Source organism: Tachypleus tridentatus, chromosome 4 (assembly GCF_004210375.1).
Source record: "Tachypleus tridentatus isolate NWPU-2018 chromosome 4, ASM421037v1, whole genome shotgun sequence".
NCBI classification, from domain to species: Eukaryota; Metazoa; Arthropoda; class Merostomata; order Xiphosura; family Limulidae; genus Tachypleus; species Tachypleus tridentatus.
In genome coordinates this window covers 42,486,378-42,509,103 of record NC_134828.1, presented here as the reverse complement: position 1 = coordinate 42,509,103, position 22,726 = coordinate 42,486,378, and the positions used below count along the sequence as shown (strand labels likewise).

General features: G+C 30.4%; 1 protein-coding gene across 1 annotated transcript in view; it reads left to right on the top strand.

Annotated features, from left to right (window-relative positions):
* LOC143248965 (papilin-like) overlaps nucleotides 1-22,726 on the top strand; it is a 146,239-nt gene that overhangs the window by 87,798 nt on the left and 35,715 nt on the right. Inside the window, exons 19-26 of the mRNA XM_076498023.1 lie at nucleotides 1,308-2,482; nucleotides 3,127-3,303; nucleotides 4,613-4,789; nucleotides 5,541-5,717; nucleotides 14,257-14,463; nucleotides 21,112-21,297; nucleotides 21,513-21,554; nucleotides 22,178-22,348. Coding sequence (XP_076354138.1) covers nucleotides 1,308-2,482; nucleotides 3,127-3,303; nucleotides 4,613-4,789; nucleotides 5,541-5,717; nucleotides 14,257-14,463; nucleotides 21,112-21,297; nucleotides 21,513-21,554; nucleotides 22,178-22,348 — 2,312 coding nt within the window. The remainder of the gene's footprint in view (nucleotides 1-1,307; nucleotides 2,483-3,126; nucleotides 3,304-4,612; nucleotides 4,790-5,540; nucleotides 5,718-14,256; nucleotides 14,464-21,111; nucleotides 21,298-21,512; nucleotides 21,555-22,177; nucleotides 22,349-22,726) is intronic.

The following is a 22,726-nucleotide window of genomic DNA, read 5'->3' as shown; positions in this document are numbered from 1 at the left end:
TTAAGAGTTAAAAACAGCATTCTGATTGAAAACAGTAGTAATCTTTATAAGAGTTCAAATACTCTATATTTCAAAATTTTATATATGAAATTTTATATGTCAGTTTCATTACACTGATACAAAAAAGTTTGAAAATTGGACAAAGTGATGGCATTCTAATTACTGAAACTGCATTTACATTGAATATGCAGGCATTCATAGTGACGACATTTGTGGATTGTACATGACTTATGAGCGTTCACAAATTTGGAAAAGTTTTTCATCAGTTCTGCTCATTTAAGGAACATTTAGATTAGTTTATGTGGAGCCAAATTTTTAATGGCTCTTTTGATTTTAAAGGTCCACACAGGCTACCTAGCAGATACTTTATATGGGCTTCACGACATTTTTGGTGCCATTGAATCCTAGGTCCCCTTCAGTTTTGATCTCTGTAACTATATTTGGTATATTAAGATTTTATTATTTTGAACTAACTTTATAATTGACAATATTCTATTTCATGAAACATACTGAAATCAGTTTTACTTGTTACAAAACAATAGCAAAGTATATGTAGATGTAACAAAAATAAGATTAACGTTGTATAACGTAAGTGTAACATAAAAGTCAATATTTAAAAAAGCTTATATTAATTATTTAATAATTAAAAACTTGTTCCCAGGGAAGTGAACTACATTAACCTTTCAGATTTATTCATTGATCAGTGATGAGATATTATCTAGAATCTTGGGTGAAGTTTTGATTGAATATGAATTCTTTAGAACAAGTAAAACTAATAGTACTTTCCTCATCAAACAAAACTTTAAGTTTACAACCTTTCAAGTGATTTGCATGATGATTATTTTTGTAACAGATGCTAAATTTATATAGGATAATCAGTATCACTAAATTTAAAGGACTTGTACTATGATTCTAGTTCAGTGTGGGTCACATATAACCTAGTGATTAATGTAACAAGCTTCAAATTAGGATTTCCAGGATTTGAGCTCATTACACACCTCTGTGCAAATTTCACATTTTTATGTGTGAAGTCTAGCATGGCTTGGTGGTGAATGGTAAATTTCTGTTTACAAATGTTTTTTTTTTTATTCTTTGCAATCATCTGGTGATAAGTAAGAATAGTGAAACGTTTGTCTTTTTCCAATCAAGAATCTGAACTAAGGATAGGTTAGCTGGTGAAAGCATTATGTTAGTTTTTCAATATTTAAGTTCCTAATCTGTCACAAGTACTTGTGTCTCCATCAATATATTATTTAAATTGCTGAAATGTTTTGATTTGTCATTATTAACTTTTTGCTTGTCTTTAGGTACATTGGATGCACTTGTAAAGAATATCCTTTTGGATGCTGTCAAGATGGTTACTTTCCAGCTAATGGCCCAAATTTTGAAGGTTGTATATGTGATAGGTTATTATATGGATGCTGTGATGATGGTGTTACCCCAGCCATAGGACGTAATAAAGAAGGTTGTAGTTGTGATACCACTAAGTTTGGTTGTTGCCCTGATAATAGCAGTGTTGCAATTGGTCCCCAATATCAAGGTTGTGCCTGTGACCTTTTCCATCATGGGTGCTGTCCTGATGGAAATACTCCTGCTAAAGGACCATATCATGAAGGATGCCCCTGTGAAAGTTTTCTCTATGGATGTTGTCCAGACAACCTTACACAAGCCAAAGGACCAGACTATGAAGGCTGTGGATGTATGTATGATAAACATGGGTGCTGCCCTGATGGGAGGACATCAGCCAAAGGACCAGGATATCAAGGATGCCCTTGTGAAACCTTGCCTTATGGGTGTTGTTTAGATAGACAAACAGCTGCAAAAGGTTTATATTATGAAGGATGTCCCTGTGAGACTTTTCCCTATGGATGTTGTCCAGATAGGCAAATCCCTGCAGAAGGACCAGATAATCAAGGATGCCCTTGTGAAACTCTGCCTTATGGATGCTGTTCAGATAGGAAAACTGCTGCAAAAGGGTTAAATTATGAAGGATGCCCATGTGAGACCTTTTATTATGGGTGCTGTCTAGACAGGCAAACCCCTGCAGAAGGGCCAAATTATCAAGGATGCCCTTGTGAAACCCTGCCTTATGGATGCTGTCCAGATAAAAAAACACCTGCACAAGGACCCCAGTATCATGGTTGTCCTTGTAATACCTTGATTTATGGTTGCTGTCCTGATAATCAAACTCCTGCTAAAGGTTCAGAATTTCAAGGATGTCCTTGTGAATCTTTTTCTAATGGCTGTTGTCCAGATAGAAAAACCCCAGCAGCAGGACCAAATTACAAAGGTTGCCTTTGTTCTACAATGCTTTATGGGTGTTGTCCCGATGGCATAACAGTAGCTAAGGGACCACATTATGAAGGCTGTTCTTGTGTGGATACACCATATCATTGTTGTCCGGATGGTATACATATTGCCAGTGGACCCAACTTTGAAGGATGTCCTGACATATCCATTATTAAGCAAAAGGTTGCAGGAGGTAAATTTATAAACTTTATTTACTTAAATTTGTTTTATTGTTGTTATTCATAATAAAAATGAAATATCAAAGTGTTTTTGAATAATGATATGTTGGTGATGCTGCTTAATCATTAACAGAGAATTTTGTGAAATAAGTTGAGGAATGTTTGTGTTTACATGTATTGCGAATATGAATAACTTGTTTAAATCGTTTAAGTATATTTTTTGTTGATAATTCAACAGTTTCTACAGTGAGGATACAATTTTTCTTCATCTATACTGCCATTTTTATGAAACATTAAAGCAGGAATCAAAGAATTAAAAGTTGAATTATTTTTTTTGTGGTATTGAAAACTGAAAAAAAAAACTAGTTAATAAATCTATATTCTCATAAAACCTTAGGACCTGAAGTTTTATTTCCTACTGTTGAATATTCAAGCACTTTTTATTCTTCTTTAGAAAACGTTTTGCTGATAAAATAACTTGAAACATTGCTTTGTGCATGATTTCTGCCTTGTTTTTGCAGTTGATATCCACTTATTTTAAATATTCAAAACATGTATGCATTTATATAGTTCACTCCTGCTTTTTGAAATAATTTTCAACTTGAAATTTTATTTTTCATTGATGTTAACAGTGCATTGTATTTTTAACTATTTTTAGATGTTTGCAAATTACCAAAGACACTTGGTCCTTGCCATGATTATTCTGTCAAATGGTTTTTTGACATGACGTATGGTGGTTGTATAAGGTTTTGGTATGGGGGATGTAATGGTAATGAAAATCGATTTGATTCTGAAGAACAATGCAAAGAAGTGTGTGTTGAGGCAAAAGGGGCAGGTAAGGACAATGGAAGTATCGTTGCTTCACTATTTAGTATGTAAGCATAACATATGTACTCTACCCTCTTAATTGACATGTAGGATTCTTCAAAGAATTTATGCATGCACAGTACATTTCATATCTCTCATAATAGAGAGTCAATCAAGAGAACAACTAAGTTTTTCTCATCCAAGCTACAGGTGGAACTGGGTCACTTCACTAAGGTGTTACACAAACTCTATAGCAGGAAATATATTTAAGTTTACATAATTTGTACCAAAAGAGACAATAGTCTTTCCTGCTTAGAGATTGGGCGATACATGATAGGCATAACAATCTTTGCACTGAAATGAACATGAACTTTAGTTATGTGGATAACTTCTATGCTCTTGGTGTCCTGAACTTATATTTTTTGTGTGTGGTTACATATATGTATAAAAGACCAGGTTATCTCGGTCTGATAGATTCGGATCATAAGATAATAAATGAGAATATGTATATTTCTACATCACATGAGATTAGACCACATTGAAGATGTAGAATAGGAAACAAAATATGTGTACAACAGGAGAGATTAAGGTCAGCAGAATTTAGAAAGAGATATTTCTACACCACAATGAGGATATAGAAACATATGCAACTAGAATGTTGAAGCTCAGATAATAAAGATCATATCCTGAAGTACAACAACATAGTCTTTCTTCATCAAAGGTATACTTACACTTGTGTCAAGCTAAGCTTTGGTTGTGCAGTCCAAATAAAGATCTTGACTTTGTCCAAGCTTATACCAAGTCTCTTTCTTGTAAGCCCAGTTCAGCATGAATTAGAGTAAAACAAGCAACTACTTCATAATATAGTTTCTTGCTATTTTCTTGTTATTTTAAAGTTCCTATCAGTTATACTATGAGAAAAATTAGTGAATATGAAAATACCACAACTATAAATAGTTTATTTATTATATGGTAATTACTGTAGTATATTATAGTTTAACAGCAGTTTAATTTTCAAAATATCTTATAAATTCTTCTTCAGAGATATATTATAAGCTATTTAATTTATGAGAAGAAAAAGAATAACATAAATTTCATGTATTATATAAATCTTGAAAACTGGTAAATCAATGAAGTGCCTATATTAAACTCTAGCTGTTGTTAAAAATTGGTTACTTTTCTTCTGGTCTGTTGATAGAACCAAAGGCTCTACTACTCCAGCGACCCTTGACATGAGATGTTATATTATGAAAACTATGCTAGTAATATAATTTAAATTAGCAGGAAATATATGTTGAGTTTTTTACATGTTTCACTTGGCTTTGTATTCATTTCAGATGCTTGTGCATTACCCAAAGTCGAAGGATCTTGCAGTAATCCATATAAGGCATGGTATTTCAATGCTGAGACAAAGCATTGTGAATCTTTTACCTACAGTGGTTGCCTTGGCAACAACAACAGATTTATTAGCAAAGAAATGTGCGAGAAGACATGTATTTCTCAAGACTTACTTCGTATGTCTTTTATTTCTAAATATGTATTTTCAAGTTTTCATTTACTTTTCAGCTTAATTTGCTCCATTTCTATTTCTTAAATTTGTTAATTGCTTTTCCTTAATAGTATTTTTTATTTAATAATTATTTTTGCTATTATTTATTATTTTGTTCTGTTTCATGTAGCTGTTGAGACAATATATTTTTTCCATTTCATGTAAGTATTTTTTGTAAGGGTTAATTTAAATAAATGTTTGCTCTTCTATTCTTGATGGAGCATAAACATGTACCTTTAAGTTACTGTTGCTCACATTTAATGAACAATAAAAGATGGTCTTTGATTGTTTATTTTACTCATAAGCAACAGAAATTATGTAAATTATTCTGTGTCTTTAAAATATCTTGGTGTGATATTCTTCTAACATTCAGTGTGAATTCATTTATCTTCTTAATGGTAATAACTATGGATTAATAAGAACAAACACAAATATTTCAAACTACTGCCTTTGTAAGTTATTATATCCATTTGTGGACCTTCAAAAATTAACAGGAAACTATATACCTAAAATAAACTCATGACTACTTGCATGATAGGCGTATAAATTTATATTTCTTCCTTTAGTATTATTTTATATTTATGTAATGTATATATTAAAATATTCCCATATGAAAACTATTTGAGTACCACACTGTTAAGGTGTAACATAACGATTTGTTCTTCTTTATTTTTGCATCAAAAATTGTGAAAATACACCAAATTATTATCATACAGATGTGTGTGAACAACCTCTGGTGATTGGCCCCTGTAGGGGATCTTTCTCTCGTTGGTACTTCAACAAATCTTTTGGTCGATGTAAACAGTTCAAGTATGGAGGCTGTAAAGGAAATGAAAATAATTTTCCAACTGAAACCCAGTGTCAAACAAAATGTTCTTCATTCACTGCAAAAGGTAACATAACTTTTCTTTTTGACATTTGTTGCATATGTTAGGCCTGTAATGGATGGTGCAAATCATACAGTGCTTGCTAGGTCCAGGATAACTTCTTTGTCTTTTGTTGGGGTAAAGAAGGAGAGTTTTGCTTGGGAATCTCAGTATCAAGCCCATATATTTAATGGACATCCATAAGTTGTCTTTGGATGAAAAAGTAAGTTAATCAACTAAATGACACTTATGCACATGTAAAATATTAAAAACAGGACATTAGTGTTGAACTGTTGCACAATAAGTTACCATTATTAAAATGAGAAAACATTATAAATTGCAGAATAATGCTTAATCATGTTGAGTTTAAGTAGAATTAAATAATAGAGAGTCAGTAGAAGTTAAAAAATATATTATTTTGTGTAAAGGAGACGATCTCGTTGTGAAAGAAATAAAATACTTAAAATTTGTTTATAAGTTGCAAAGATATACACAAGGACAAGTGGAACAGAATGAAACTATAAAAATACTGATTTGAGTAAAGATGATGTGGATCAAAGAAATTAATACTGAAAATCTGTCTTGTAATCTGTTTTGGAAATGTTGGAGAACTGGGTTTGAAGACAAGATGGTAATGAAGGTATTATTGAGGTAATTTAAGATTATGTAAGTTGGAGGTGATGTAGGTATATAAGACAGTATCAGTTTTTAAGTCCTGAATTTCATTTTATAAAAAGTGAGTTGCATAACCTCTAAACATCTAAGTTATCAAAATTGCAAATATTCTTTCACTCTTTCACAAACTAATGAAAACAATGAATACACATCATTTTGTGTCTGATGTGTTGTAGATTCTAAAGCAACTCTGTGTCTTTCTTTTAGTAACATTTTGCAATGCTCTCAAATATTTCATTCCAGCACAAAACTGAAATATTCTTCTGTATTAAGAACACACAGGCCATACTATTTTTTAAAAGGCACCACAATAGTGGTTCATAATGAGGATTGCCCAGAAATTTCACAAAAATTCTAATAGAACATATTGGCAAAAATCATCTTAAAAAGCAAACTTGTTCTTGAAATATACTCACTCAAAACTTTCTGTCTCAATTGTTAAGACTGCAAAAATATTAATAATAACAAAAAAGTTGATTTTACTATTGTTAAACAAAATTAATAATTCATCCATTTTTTTCTCATATTATTATTATTTATATTATTCTTGTTTCACAAACCTACAGAAAATAGTCATGAATATTTTATTCAAACCTGGGCAGACCCACTTAAAAAATTCCTATTTTTATCTTGACCCTTGAAAGACAATGAGATATTTTATCAGTTTTTTCTTTGCTTCTGACCAAGTTTCTCTTTGAAGCCATTCAAACACTGAAGCCTACAAAAAGAACAGCTAAGTACACTGCACAAAAATCCACGCATAGCTATGAAACAAACTTTTTGCAAAAGCTGTAGGGCTATTCTTAAGTTAATTCTTGAAAATTTAGATTTTCACCCAAAAAATTTTCTAAGTTCTTTGAAGCCATTTAAACACCATTATACTAGTTGGAAATGCTCCATGTTATACTAGTCATAAACATTTCGTTTTATTAGAATAAACAATGTGTATATTTGTAACAGTGTACCCAGCTTCATTATTATTGATTATAGTTTTACAAGCTGCAACAGATAAAAGGCTAAAAATATTTTACAGAAACCTGGACAGTAGTAATGAATGCAGTATTTTACATGTCATGGAGTATATTGTTTTCCTGAAATATATTTCTAAGTCCTTTACTTTCAGCTATTGAAAGTAAATTAATTTACATTAATTTAAAACTGCCATGTTGAGAATTCATCATTTCTCAAGTTTATTGTTCTTCATTGTTTCTTGAGTTTACTATTGTACTTTGTTTCTATGTGAATTTCTGTGACTACATCAGTGAATTTTCTAACACCTAGATGATTACCATAGTAGGTTTCTCTACTCTTGTGAGTGATGATTTATTCAACTTATTTTGTTACATCCCTGAAACATTGACTGTATATTTTAGTATTATGCTTAATAGTTTTTGTTTCACAATTCTACAGCGAAATCAGTTGAATATTTTGCAAAACTTTAGACAGATATATTATATGAAATGCTGCAACTGTCCATAACCTATTTTAAAATATTGATTATTTTTCATTGAAAGTTGATTTACGTAGTTACAAATACATAATATAATAAATATTTTGGGGAGTTGATTTCTTTGTACTCAGTGCCTTTTAAATCATGTTTACACAAAACTTCTAACAGAAAACCATCTGGCTCAGTAAATAATGGTTATGTGAAAAAACAACAACAATGCAGCAGAAATTGTTGAAAAACATGTAACATTCAATTGAATGCATATTCACATATGTAGCTTAAAATGTATTGTCTATAAAAACTTAAGAAACAAGATAATTAAAAATTCTTCATTTAAAAAGGATAAGAGGGATTATCAAAAAAGGAAACAGTTAAATCAAAATGCTAAGGTTATATTTTCAAGCCTACAACTAGGAACCCTTAAAAAGGTAAACAAACTAAGCTAGTAGCAATGTCAACATAATATTCTCAAACTGCAAATCTCTATTTTTACTCCATATCTACAGTACTTATCAGTTTTAGAGTAGAAACCATTTGAGCACCTTTATAATAAAGCCTCTAGACAGTGTTACATTGTTTGAGTATTTGAGTTCAGTTTGTAGATCCACTTTGTATGTGCAAAAATGTATAGCTGAGTGCACTAAATAGATGGAAATTTCTGTGGCATGTAATGTTATGTTTGGTGGCATGGAAATATAATAAGGTTTTCTTAATACCTGAGTAATAACTTTATCGTTTGCTTCTTTTTTATTGACAACTAGAAAGTATTGGGAGACATTTTTCAGGTGCTACTTTATAAATAAATATTATGATATTTAGTCACATGTTAGTGAGAATTGAACAATCAGTGTGGAAGAAGCCAGCTATGCTAGGAAGGTTTGTTGCTCTCCTATTGCTTGAGTGTTGTCACATGCTCATTTGCATACAATAGTATGTCAATATCATATAAAAATGCATGATCTTAGGTGGGAGTGTTGAGACTATAGGCAAACAAAAACTATGCATGTAGAGAGAAGCACTGAATCAAGAAAGTTTATGTGAGAAGTAACAATCATTTATTGGAAATAAATTTCAGTATTGGAAATTAAGTTCCAAGTAGAGGGTAAATGAAACATCCCTTGTTAAGCCACTGTGTTATTTATGAAACTGGCCATCATAGGTAAAAATAGATATTTACACATTTTGTTAGAATAAGATTAGGTGATATATATCACTAGTAAAGAGATTTGCTTGTTACAGTTTAGTTCTGAAGTGCAGTAGTGCTTCTTCAACAGATATTGAAGTAAAGAGGAATTTTATGTCGAAATATACCAAAATATTCTTCTGATCTAATTCGAAGATTTTACTTGTAACGATCTAGAAAGCTTTTGATTGAAGAAAAGAATGCTATAATAAATAATGAATTTAGTGCTTGTTTGCTTGTTTTTTAATTTTGCGTAAAGCTACACGAAGGCTATCTGCACTAGCCGTCCATAATTTTGCAGTGTAAGACTAGAGAGAAGGCAGCTTGTCATCACCACCCACTGCAAACTTTTAGGCTACTCTTTTACCAATGAATAGTGGGATTGACCATCATATTATAGCACCCCCACAGTTAAAAGGGTGAGCATGTTTGGTGTAGTGGGGATTCGAACCCGTGACCCTCAGATTACAAGTCGAATGCCTTAACCACCTGGCCATGCTGGGCCTTGAATTTAGTAATTGGTTATACCAGTTAGTCTATACTTAAATTATGATGAAGCAAATGCCCATTTTTACAAAAGTGCTTGGATTATTTAGCAAGTCTGTAAAGAATTTTATGTCCATGTATGTTAAAAAGAATGTTAAAATGGAGAGAATGACAATGAGTGTATGTGTGTGTGTAACATTTTGTCTTTCAATTGGAATAAGGTATTCTTTAATGAGTTTTAATCTTAAAATAAACTTTTATGGTGGGGTATCCTTTGAGTAAGTTATGTGATCTATCATTTAATAGGGCATGGACCCATTCTCTGTCATATGTTTTATCAGCAGTTGTCTTTTCAAATAAACTTTATAAGCTAGCTTAATTTGTGTTATACCCAAAGAAAATAGACCAAGATAATGTTAAAACATGTAGTATGTTTTATATGATAAATATTGTTTATTAATTTAGTACTCAAATAGATAAACCTTTTATTTAATAAAAATACTAATAAAACATTGCATGAAAAGTATACATTAAAAACAAAAATGAATTTCTCCTCAACCCACTTAATTGTATTATATTTAATTCAAAATGTAAATTTCTTGAAATCTATAACTCATTCCAACATAACTCACAAAAAATATATAATACTTAGTAATCTACAAATTAAGATATATTACAGCAAGATCTTAAAGTTATCGTAATACAAATACTTATCTCTAGCATAAATATTTATCATAGAAGTGCAAATCAAAAGAATATCATGCCATAATCATAGGCAGTCCTACCTATTGAGCAAACTGGGCAATTACTCAGAGCTCCACACATGGAAGGGCCCCTATGCTATGCCTTTTAATGTACTTCTGAGTTTTTCTATCATAATGGAGCCCAGTTTAGTGAATTTTGCCTGGAGCTCTAGAATGACTATAACCACCCATGGCAGTAATAAAATAGTGGCATAATAAAACCTCTTAAGCTCAGTTCAGGAATATTAAGCCTAAAGAAAAAAAAAACAAATCAAAGTAATCAGTCATGAAGCATGTCAAATTTCTAAAGGAAAAAATAAAAAACAGAATAATTAAAAGTAAAATACTTGATTAAAACAAATCAGTAATAGAATGAAACAAAAGCATGTAAATAAAACAATTTATATAGAGATGGGCAAAGTTATAGTTTCACAACAAAAACTCGTCAAAAATATGACAAAACTCAAAGAAACACAGAAAATTGTTACATAAAACTCACATATTCAAAGAAGAGATTAGAACAAAGATTAATTTTATGCAATGAGCATTATGTGGCAATTAAATGCAAGAGAATTAAGAAAAAAATTAATAGAGAACACAAAAACATAAGCAAGGTTGATGATCATAACACTTACATAGAAATTGCTAATGATTGAAAAGTTGTGGTCACTAAGGGAAGAGTTTACCTGCTGGTATCCCATGTTTTACCTCTATTTCTGGATTTCTATTCTCTTAGGAAGAAATAAGTGGCCAACTTTTGGTCACTTCAATCTTTAAAAGTCAAGAGTATGTAACATTACAATTTTGTCAATGGACAGTATATGTTTTTGCTATTATAACAACAAGTTGCAATAACATTGGCCTGTTTTCTGCTCATAGCTGTCTGTTACAACAGTGTAGCTGTATGATTAGCCTGTTGGTTTCTATGTGTCAGATGGCACTGTGATATAAAGAAAGTTGTCATGAAGTGGTTTAACAGTATAATAAGTCACCACTTTGACTTCCCTCATTATCCTGAAGGCACAACTTCAGTAGTTTTCTTCTTAATTCATATAGTGAAAGTATGAATTTAAACATTGCTTAGTTAACCTTAGGAATATCCTTTGCAGTATGGTGTTTAGCCTAACCCATTGTGGCTACAGGCTTTCAATCTATTTTCTATTGACCTTGTTAACCAGAGACAAAAATCAGTACTATAGAATAGCTGTGTTGGACAGGCTTAATACTATGCTTCCACTTACTAGAGGAGATAAAATACAAAATAAAGTACATATTTCCACAATTTAGTTACAAATGATCAATAGCAAGTTTATTTAAAAACATTTTACCTTCTATCATTTAAAATTTAATGGAAGATATTTATACTTCAGTGCTTGTATGTACATACAGACACATTTATTTAAGTATTAACAAGTAAATACGTAATATAATGTAAGTTTATCTAAAATGAAGATAAGATCCACTGCTACATCATTACCAGTTTATGCAGGAAAAAATTTTGACAATTTCACATGTCCTCTTTAATTCCAACATTTACTTTTAATAAAAAAAAAATTTTAATTTTTTATCTAGAGTACATTTGGCTAGTTCTCTTTTGATCAGAGCAGTACTTTGTTTAGTTAGTATTCAGTCATGATCTTGCTGAGGGTGTCACCCTTCAATAAGTGTTGCCAAACTACAATTAATTATTGGACCAACAGAGACCCCTGAAATACTTTTTGCATCATGAAAGAACATTACATATCTAGAAGCTGGTTTTTTCCTGTTGATCAGGGCTTCTCTGTTTCTTATCTGTTTGGCCTCTTTTTCCACGAAACCAAATGCCCACTGGCAAAATAAAAACAACTTATCCTCGTTCACCTGATCTGCTTAGGTCAGATGCTGTTATGAAACCATGAATAATTTTAATTTTTAACTATTCAGGCCAGTACACTGATGTTTGCTAGGTGATTAAAAACTTGTACAAAAACACAGGTTCAGAATTATGTAGCAAAGAATAAATCGAACATGAGCAGTAAAGGAAAAAAATACAAGTAATCATATGAAACAAATCTTATCCGTGTTTGTCTTTAAACTGGCTTGCTTTTTTTTGTTGACTTTAACTCGCTGTTAAAATAAAGAGACATCAAAAAGAGAGAGAGAGATAACTAAAATTCAAGAGACAGAATTTTGACAATATCTCATTTTTATAGTCAGGAAAGCTTTTGTGCAATATCCCGTAGTCATTTAGATTATGCACTTTAAGCCAATAGTTTACATACAATTTTAAGCCATGCAAAGCAGGTTTCATTCAATATTACCTTTATGAATAGGCAACATTCCTAGAGGTACATACAGAGAGATGTACATGCTAAGTATGAGACGTAAGAACAAAGGTTATACTATGCAGCTTTTACCTATATAAAAATAGTACATGTTTATGACTTTGTGACATCCAATCAACTCAATTAATTAGTTACAAAAACTGCATGGAAATATATAAAAATTATCTAAATAAAAATATATATTGTATGCTAGTTAGAGAAGGGTGAGATCATAAATAAATAACATAGCATTAATATTCCTTACTATAGTTCTGTCATGTTCTGACAGATAAAATTAATGAAATTTACATTTTTCACAAATTAATCCAATTCCCACCATTTCAGTTGCTTTCAGTCAGTTTGCTGATATAAACAACCTTTCAACTAGTACTCTGTTTATCATATTCTAACCAGGATGAGAAGCTCAGGTATTGGCCAAAAGGTCTGATAAGCACTGAATATAGTACCCACATTTTATGGTTGGCATATATTTCTTATTGCTACTGTTTCATTCAGTTTCACTCAAAAGTTCTTATCAGCTGCTTCATATATGTTAAGAATACAATAGTATTAATGTAAGTCACATAAAAATATGCAACAAGCTTTTCATTGTTCCAACAACAGGCTTAGACAAGGATGGAATCATGTTTAGTGATGTGTTAAATGTGATTTTTCTGCTCAAATGTCCATGTTGCAGCAATGTGCTAATTAATGAGTGAATAAAGAACAATGACACCAAACTCGCACTTTTAACTGCAATATTTGATGGCCATTTTGCAGTACCACTTGTTTTCATTCTTTTTCTAAATATATTCTGCTTATATTTCCATACAAACTGTAATTTGTATGGCTTTCCCAATGTACATAAAGTTATAGTCGAATCTTTATATAAAAATCAGTACATTCTTCTAAACTTTAAGTAAGCATTTTGGAACTTATGGAATAACTGAAGAATATAACAATTATATTCATCAGTTATTCCAGAATTATGAAAAATCAATTCATAAATCTAAGACCGAATTATTACAATGTATTCAGTCATCAGTTGGATACCAGTACTGTTAACAGCATTTTTGTCCATAACCTTAATCATATTTTTCAAAGTTTGAACAGGTAAAGATACTTAGGTTAATTATGAGCCCATATATTAAGCAAAAAAAAATTAAAAGTTTTCATAGACATGTACTGTAAATTCAGAAATTATTTACTATTATATATTAATCATAATATTACTATATATGTGATTGGAACTTGCAAAAATATATATGATCAAATAATTTTTATTTCCTCTGTTGCTAGCCCAGTCAAGCCTTAATAGGCCTGGCATGGCCTAATGGTTAGGATGCTTAACTTGCAATCTGCAGTTGGCAGGTTTGAATCCCTATCACCAAACATGCTTGCCCTATCAGCCATGAGAACATTATAAGGTGATGGTTAATCCTGTAATCATTGTTAAAAGAGTAGCATAAGGGTTGTCAGTGGGTGGTGTTGATTAGTTACTCTCTCTCTTGTCTATTATTGCTAGATTATAGATGGCTAGTATAGACTGTACTTCAGTAGCTTTGTGCAAATTTCAGTACAAGGCAAGCCAAAATGAAGTCTTAATTATGGGTTTTGTTTGGCCATAATGTGAAATTAAGTTATTCTGAATACCATTACTTTTAATTTAACTGATATAATGTCAATTGATAAATACCATTAGAAAAAATGTATTATGTTTTTTTAGGAAAAGATGTTTGTCTATTGCCAAAGCAGATTGGTAACTGTTTTGAATTCAGAGATAGATGGTTTTATAATGCAGAAGAAAATGAATGCCAAAAGTTTAGTTACAGTGGCTGTGGTGGAAATGGAAACAATTTCAACTATGCTACAGAATGTCAGGAAAGATGTGGAATCCCAACATCAACAGAACTACCTCAAACAGTTACAACAAGTCAGTTTTTATGTATCATTAAAATAAATTATTTTACGTTTAAATATTAATTTAAACATAATGTAGTATTTCTTCTGTAGATATATTTATCTGTTTTTGCATGCTTTTGTGTTTGTGATAATGCTGTTTAATGTCGCTAATAACCAAATACTTTCTGGAGCTATGCTGCATACAGATTATAACCCTAATGTATTTTATCCTTTATCAAGCAAAATGAACATAACATTCTTTCTTGAGCTGTTCTATACAGGGGATGTATCCCAATGTATTTTATCCTTCTTTAAATAAACATGATGTACATTCTCTTTCCATCACTGCACATTTATTTAGCTTAGTATGGTAATGACAACATCCTATCACTTAGGAAATGTGAGATACGTTCACCATGACCTTATAATAAATTTTTTCCAAACATATCAAATCTGGTTTCAAGAGGTGAAGATTTAATTAAAAACGCTTACTATTTAATTTTTTGTTAACTGGCATCAAGAAGAAAGAAAAATAACAGATTAAAGAATAAATAGATATGTGAATTAGTGGTTTTTAGCTCATCTGGTAAATTATTTGTTTGAAAAGTATATTGAATAGGCATTGTTTTATCCTCAAGTTGTTATTTCTAATATTTATTGATATCTATTATATAAACAAAAACATGGTCATATGTCTGTCATGTTGTACCTGTTTCATATACATTTCTGTGTTTCGTAATCAATCAGCACCAAATTTGACACAATGCTATATGATGAAATGAGGGAGATCATGAAGGGAGTGGAATTTTGACACCCCCATCTTCTCTATAAATAAACATCAATATATGTGTGAGTGGGTGTGTGTATGAATCTGTTCCTTATATGTTTCTACATTTCTTGACCAATCAGCACTAAATTTAACACAGACATGCAGGATAACATGAGGAAGATCATGGGGGTTTGGACCCCATCACCTTATTCTAATTTTATATTGATAGAATTCTTGAAAGTAGTATATCGCTCTTTCATGATTGGTGCCTTTATGTATTTTTACTGCAATTTTAATGGTTATGTTAAGAAAAACATTGAAGCATAATTTCCATCTTTTGTTACAGATGGGCTACTCGATTTATAATGTATTGGACCCCCCCTCTTATTCTAGAAAAATGTTAGAATTCTTAAAAACAGTATGTCTTTCTTTTTAGTATTGATAACTTTATATATTTGTATTGCACTTTTAATGTTTATTATGTTAAGAATAAAAAAATAGAAGCACAGTTTTATATTCCTACAAAAGAGTTTTATTTCACCTGTCCAGTGGAAAGATACTCTAGATAATTTATTCATAAAATTCACTAGTAAGATAAATGTAATACATTTTTTTTAATTACTGATCATGTCTTTCTAACTTTTACACAATCATGCTTATAGATAGGCAATTTTCTTCCAGTGGCAGGTTTATTTTTGGATAAACAACAAAAACAAAATACGCATATTAACACTAAAGTTATAGGGAGTAACTGGTATAACTTAATGATGTGGTTATTGAAGCAGTAGTTTTGGATTTACATTTATTTTTAGTATTTTCAACAGTTTCTTAGTTGAATAGTTCAAAAATTAATTAGTATCAACAACATTACATATTTTTAAAATCCTATATAAATATAACAACATTGTGGAAAGAAAAGATCATCTCAAAACACCATACGTGAAAAAGAAACATGTTTTAGCATTCCATTACTTATTCAAAATTTGAAAAGGTTCTCTCTTTCTCTCTCTCTCTATTTTTAGTGATACAAAATTAAAAACTTACATAACAGAGCTCTATAGAGGAGCACATCTATATCTATTATAGTAAAATAATTGAATTTATGATAGAACTTAGTTAGTGGTAGGGTGCTTGATTAATGATCAATCGCCATCACAGGACATGCTTGTCCTTCCAAGTGTGAAGGAATTATAATGTAATAGTTAATCCCATTATTTGTTGGAAACAAATAACCAAAAAGTGGCAGTGGTTAGCATTAACTAACTGCTTTCTCTCTAGTTTATCACTTCTGTTGCAGATTGCATGTGAATAGCTTTGCATGAAATTCAAAACAAACCAAACCCAATAATAGACAATACTGCATATTTTATATTTTCTGGTAAAACTTAGTTCACAAGAAAAATCAGACAGGTAATCCCACTAAAAGCAGCAGATTTAATCATGAAATAAGGAGACTATTTGGTATTTGATAATTTGAATGAAGTCCTTTAAGTGTGAAATAATGAGACTGAACAAATCTGAATAAGCAAACAATTTTTTTATAATGACAAAGAAACAATAATTACAGCATGTGTACTTGCATAGAAAGAATCACAGTTAATTCTGATAATCTTGAAGTATGTACTTACTAGACTATCTACAAGGAGAATTGCCTATAGAAAGTATGCCTGAATTTGAATGGTAAACTTGCTTTCTTTGTCCATTCAAAAGCTCCAGCTTGTAACCTTTGTTCTCTCACATCATTGATTTGCTCTGTCATTCAGACAAAGCTAGAAAGGATATTAATAATAATTCTTTCACCCTTGGTGCTATATTCTATGGAAATATCCTTTAGGTAATGTATAAACTGTTTATTGTAGAGAACAAAGAAAGAAAACTAGAAATAGGCAATCTTAATGACTTTCTGCATCACATGTTACCACCATTACAGCATATAAACTAAATAACCAAACAATTTTAAAAATTCCTAGATCATTAAAGCTGGTAGAAAACATATGACATTCTTGTATACCACATGTACAAACACACACTGATAATAAACGTAAAACACGTATAACTATGGCAGTGAAAGAATTAAACAAGTTCCTACAAAGAGACAGAACTATATATAAATACTCTCTGCTCATAAACATGAGACAGTATTGTGGAATAAAACTTCTACTATAGATGGCTCAGTTTTCTGGCATTTACATATATTTCAAAATAATATTTCAAAGTTGTGTGATGATGATATTACCATGGGTATTTATAATGCTCTGAATATATAAAATTTGATACTACTGAATAATACTAGTTCTGTGGTTGGTTTTATTAGCTATATTAGAAATTTCAACACATCATTGGTTACTGAAATTTATAAAAGATAAGTTTTGTTTTGCTTAAGACTTTGGAAATTAATATTTTGTCAGTTTGTACTTTTACAAATATTTGTACTCAATAATTTCAAAACGTGTTTATCTACAGAACAAATTTTTCATCTCAAGGCATAATAATTTTCCTTTATATTGTATAGTTATGACATTCTTTGCCAACAACACTTGATGATATTCTTCAAAACAGTGTCTTCAGGTTGTTATACTTTGGATTTTGTTTACTGATGTTTACTTAAATAAACAACCAATGTTATGATGTGAATCTGAATCAAAACTTTAAATTATCATCTGACTTCTCTTCTTCAAGCTAGACTGCTAGACTAAGAAAATACCCTTCTTGGGAAAATACTACAGTTGTAACATGCTATTTAGATGCTTAACCTACTTATAATGGGAGTGACAGGTTTATATACACTGTTCAGGATAGTTTTTTTCACCAGTTGGTCAAGTAACACAATAGGAACAATTATACTTTAGATTTATTTTTAACTACTAATATAGAAATGATTGATGTGGTTGAGGTTGAGGAATATGGGTGCAAGTAATAATTGCTCAATTAGGTTTGATATTTTACTGCATATAGGTATTGGAGATAATGAAATTTGGTTACAAATTTCGAAAAAGGTATTTTGAAAGAATGAGATAAGAATTATCTGTGGCATAACTGGATTAATTGAAGATACTAATTGAATGTGGAATGATTTTTAAAATAAATTTTTAAATATTCAAGACAGACATAACCTTTACAGAAGAAAGGGTAGCTGCAAGTGCAAAAAACGGGCTTGGCCAAAAAAGTATAAGGGAGAAAATTAAAGAAAAGCAATATAAATTTAAGTAGTTGAAAATGTCTGCTATGATGGAAAACTTAGGGTGTTGTACAGGATCAAGAGATTTAGTGAAATAAAACGTTAGGAAATCAAACAAGAGTGTATGAATAAAAGATTTTGTGAGAAGGTAAAAATTAACAGTAGAGGTTTTTAAAAAAAAATTAAATGACATTAAAACATTTAGATGAGATTAAGGCTTTTGAGAGATGGTACAAGAAGGTTCATTTCTGCTTATTGTGAAATGGATGGGTTATGAAATTTTGCTTGTTTTTTAATTTTTACCAATGAAGACTTAAGCAATATTCTTCATCTTGGACAACTGCTAGATGGAAACAATACTGAACAAGGTGATTGCATTAATTCTGTAATTCTTTAGAATAGTTGAAAATTTAAAGAATGATAGGGTTCCAGGGAAAAAAATACTGACCTAAGGATTTTAAAGGAGTTTTTTAAATATTATTTGTAGGTGTAAGGGGTAAGTTAGCTCGTTGTATAGAATACTGGCTGAATAGAAGAAAACAGAGTTGCTATAAATGGATTTCACTCAAACTGGATTTATGTATGAGTGGCATATATCAAGTTTCAGTTAGAACATCCACTCTTTTTTTATGTAGATCCATGACATAAATGAATAAATATTCGATAAGTATTTATCGAAAAGATTTTAGAGGGCTGCTTGTACAATATCTTGTATGTGAATAAGTTTAGATCTCTGAATTTTTTTTCTGTTGAGAAGAAGAACAATTCGTGGAGATATGATGATTACATTGAGGCTTATTCTTGTTGTTATTCTTACATAATGATGAGAATAGTAGGATCAGGGGCACAAGTATAAATTTTAATAGGGTAATTCATCATCACATAATTTTTCTAACATAATAATTGACCTTTAGAATAGATTCTCCTGCAGTGTGGTGGAAGCAATAAATTCAAAGGAGGTTAAGAAAGGTTTGATAAATATTTGAATGATAAGATGTGAGGGTTTTAAATATATAATGGGCTGGAATTTTTACAGTAGATGTCTGTGGCTTGTTGAAAATACATTTGAACAATAAATGGACAACACACAATCCACTTGTTTTAAAATAATATATATTCAAAAGAAGTAAAATATATATAAAAAAGTTCTTTACACTATAGGAAATCACAGTTTCAACTAAAACTCTAAATAATTTACTTTTCTTGTCAGATGTCCACACAGGCTGATTCAGTTATTTTATAATCCAATACACAAGACGAATTATTTTTTCTGCTCTTATCAAAATAATATCAGTGAATAATTCACTTATTTTGCCCTATGAGTTACTGCAGTTGTATCTTAAACTGTATGTAATTGTCTCCTTTATGTCAAAATCCACATAGACAAGTTCAATTGCTTTAGAACACACTTTGAGAAGACAAATTACTCTCCTTGCCTCTGTTAAACTGTCAAACTTACTTTAAAATGTTGCTTGTTACAACTAAACTGGTAATCATGCAATCAAACTTCATTTTTTCTGACTTTTTTCATTTTAGTTTTTGGTTACTGCACTTGGATCCAATGTTTTATATTATTGTTTCTTTTATTCATCAAAAGTCTACACAGGTTGCTTCAGTTAGTTTATAACCCAACTGACAAAATAGATCATTTTTCCTGTCTTTGCTGTTACAATACAGCTATTAAACACACTATAGAAATCACCCATTAAGGCTAATTGCTCACATACTGGCTAATTTCACTTTTACTTTTCTTTTGACTAAACTCTTCTTAACTTGCACTTGCTTGGTTACTTGTGTGTATATATACCTTGCTCAATTGAGGCTTAAAATTTTCTATAAACTTGAAGACACTTTGATACAACAATACTCATATAGCAAGAAAAACTTAAAGGTTTCAAGAAAGATGATATAAAGAGCACTGCAACAGTTGAACTATACACACAACATATTATTCTTACTGAGTTACATCATGAAATTTGTTATAACTATCATCTTTAAAATAATTAACTTTAACACTGTTATTATAAAAACTAAATAATTATTAAATTTTAGATCACTAAATGAACTATTTAATAACTGTTACACTAAATGGTTTTGTATATCCAACATAAGGGCTGACTTTCAGCTGTTTTTTTTAATAGTATAGTTTGGCGAATTGGTCAGTCTAAATGGACCAATAGCTCACTTTCTGTCTTTAAATGTTATGTAATGCTATATTATTTTGTGTAAAACTGCTGACTGGCACTTACAGGAATGAAAGAGATGTAATTAAAGAAAATGAACATTATGCTAAGTGCAGCATATTCACATGTAAATTTCTCCCTCCCCAGAGAAAATTATTCACCAAAAGGTAAAATACAGAAACTGCAGTGATATATTACATTCTTCTTTTTCATATAGTGTTAGAACAAAGTTGTTATATATCAAGGTCTGAGATCCACTTGACAATGTCAGTTGTAGTCAAATGTAGGTTAATGATATCTCCTAGAAAAACAGCACTTAAGACACTAATTGTTAATGATATGGTGGATTGATTGAGTTACATGGCATTTTCACACACAGGGTATCTTTTAATCCATCATTTGTGTAACAGGTAGCTGCACCATCATAGTATATATATTGTATTAATTGTTGTGAACATACTAAAATCTGATATTTTGTTACCTCAGGCACATAAAAATATAAGCATACTTTATATTCTCTGTGAATTTATAACTAGCAATTTATTCCAGTTCCTGTAGATACTTGTGCTCAGCCATTCGATAAAGGACCTTGTAGAGGATTTTTTCCACAGTGGTATTACGATTCCAGAAATAACATTTGCAAGCGATTTATCTTTGGAGGATGTGAAGGAAATAGCAATAGATTTAGTGATCAAAGAGAATGTGAACTTCGCTGTGTGAAAAAACTAACTAAAGGTAACATTTAAATCATGACTGAAAGAAGTTGGAATGAAAATAAATAATAATTTTTAATGTTTGATTGCTATGCTTTATGCACTTTAACACTGAAATTTTCAAATCTTTACAGATTAAATAAATGCTTTTGTGTTACGTTTTTACATATGATAAATTTATTTTTTGTTAATAAACATTTATATACATTATAAGAATTATTTCTTCTGATATTACAGAAAAACAAACAACGAAAAAACCAGTCATCAAAAGCAATGCAGGTAATCTATTTTTTACTATATAGGATATGATTTCAGTTTTTATGTAAAATGGCATTTGGGCTTTATTACATTTTAAAATATTTTTAACTTGCTTCTGGCATATATCTTTTGAACTGTGACAAAATAGTAATGGAAGGATATTTTTTGAAAGCAAAATATTGAATGTTCCGGGTGGTTTGACAGATTTGTCTCACAGGTCACACAAGCATATTTATGAAATTTTGAAAGAGGATTATGTTGAACTTTGAACTTTGATATTTGCATCTAAAAATCTGTAACAAATATGCTAGAGTAATTTCATTTATTAACCTGATTACTTTTTATTTAGTTGAAGAGATTATTATTTTTTGCTTTTATTTATTTAATCAGCAGAATAGTGATGCTGATATTGCTTTTGCATCCTTTTAAAGATATGGATAAGCGAGAATGCTTAGTTCTTGCTTCTCTTTTGTTGAACTGAAACTATTTAGAGACGTTTAATTTATTTTGTAACATAAATTAAGAATTACAAAGCATATTATGTATCTTTTATCTCTATTTTTGTTTGCATTAAAAGTGATTGGCTTGTTATAGCTTGACGTAATCCATATGTATGTAAAGAAACTTATTTTTACTTGCACTAGATGTCTGTTCACTGTCTGTTGATCCTGGAATTTGCAGTCAATCTTTGCCTCGCTGGTTTTTTGACCCAAAGAGTCAACAGTGCTTACCTTTTGTTTACAGTGGCTGTAATGGGAATAAAAACCGCTTCAAATCCTATGAGTTTTGCATGAAATTTTGCACTGAGAGTACTTGTAAGTATTTTTATCAAGATATCTCCCATATCAGATGTTATTCCAAAAAATATAGAGCTAGATGTGTCTTTAGGCAATGCAGGTAAGTCCATTATATTTAAGTTATATCCAACACATGATTATGGAAATACATTATTGTAATATAATTGTAAGTTGGCAAACAATGATGTATTCAAAACAATATGAGAAAACCTTAAGGAAAAATAAAAAGTAAAAAATTGTGCATTCCTTTTAGTGAAAACAGTTTTATAGTTTTAGTACAAGTAAATTTGCTTGGGTAAGGAAATACGTTATGCTAATATGATAATAAGTTAACAAAAAATAATTTATAAGGATAATAATGTGATTTTATTTTGAGGGGAATGTGCTACATGTTTT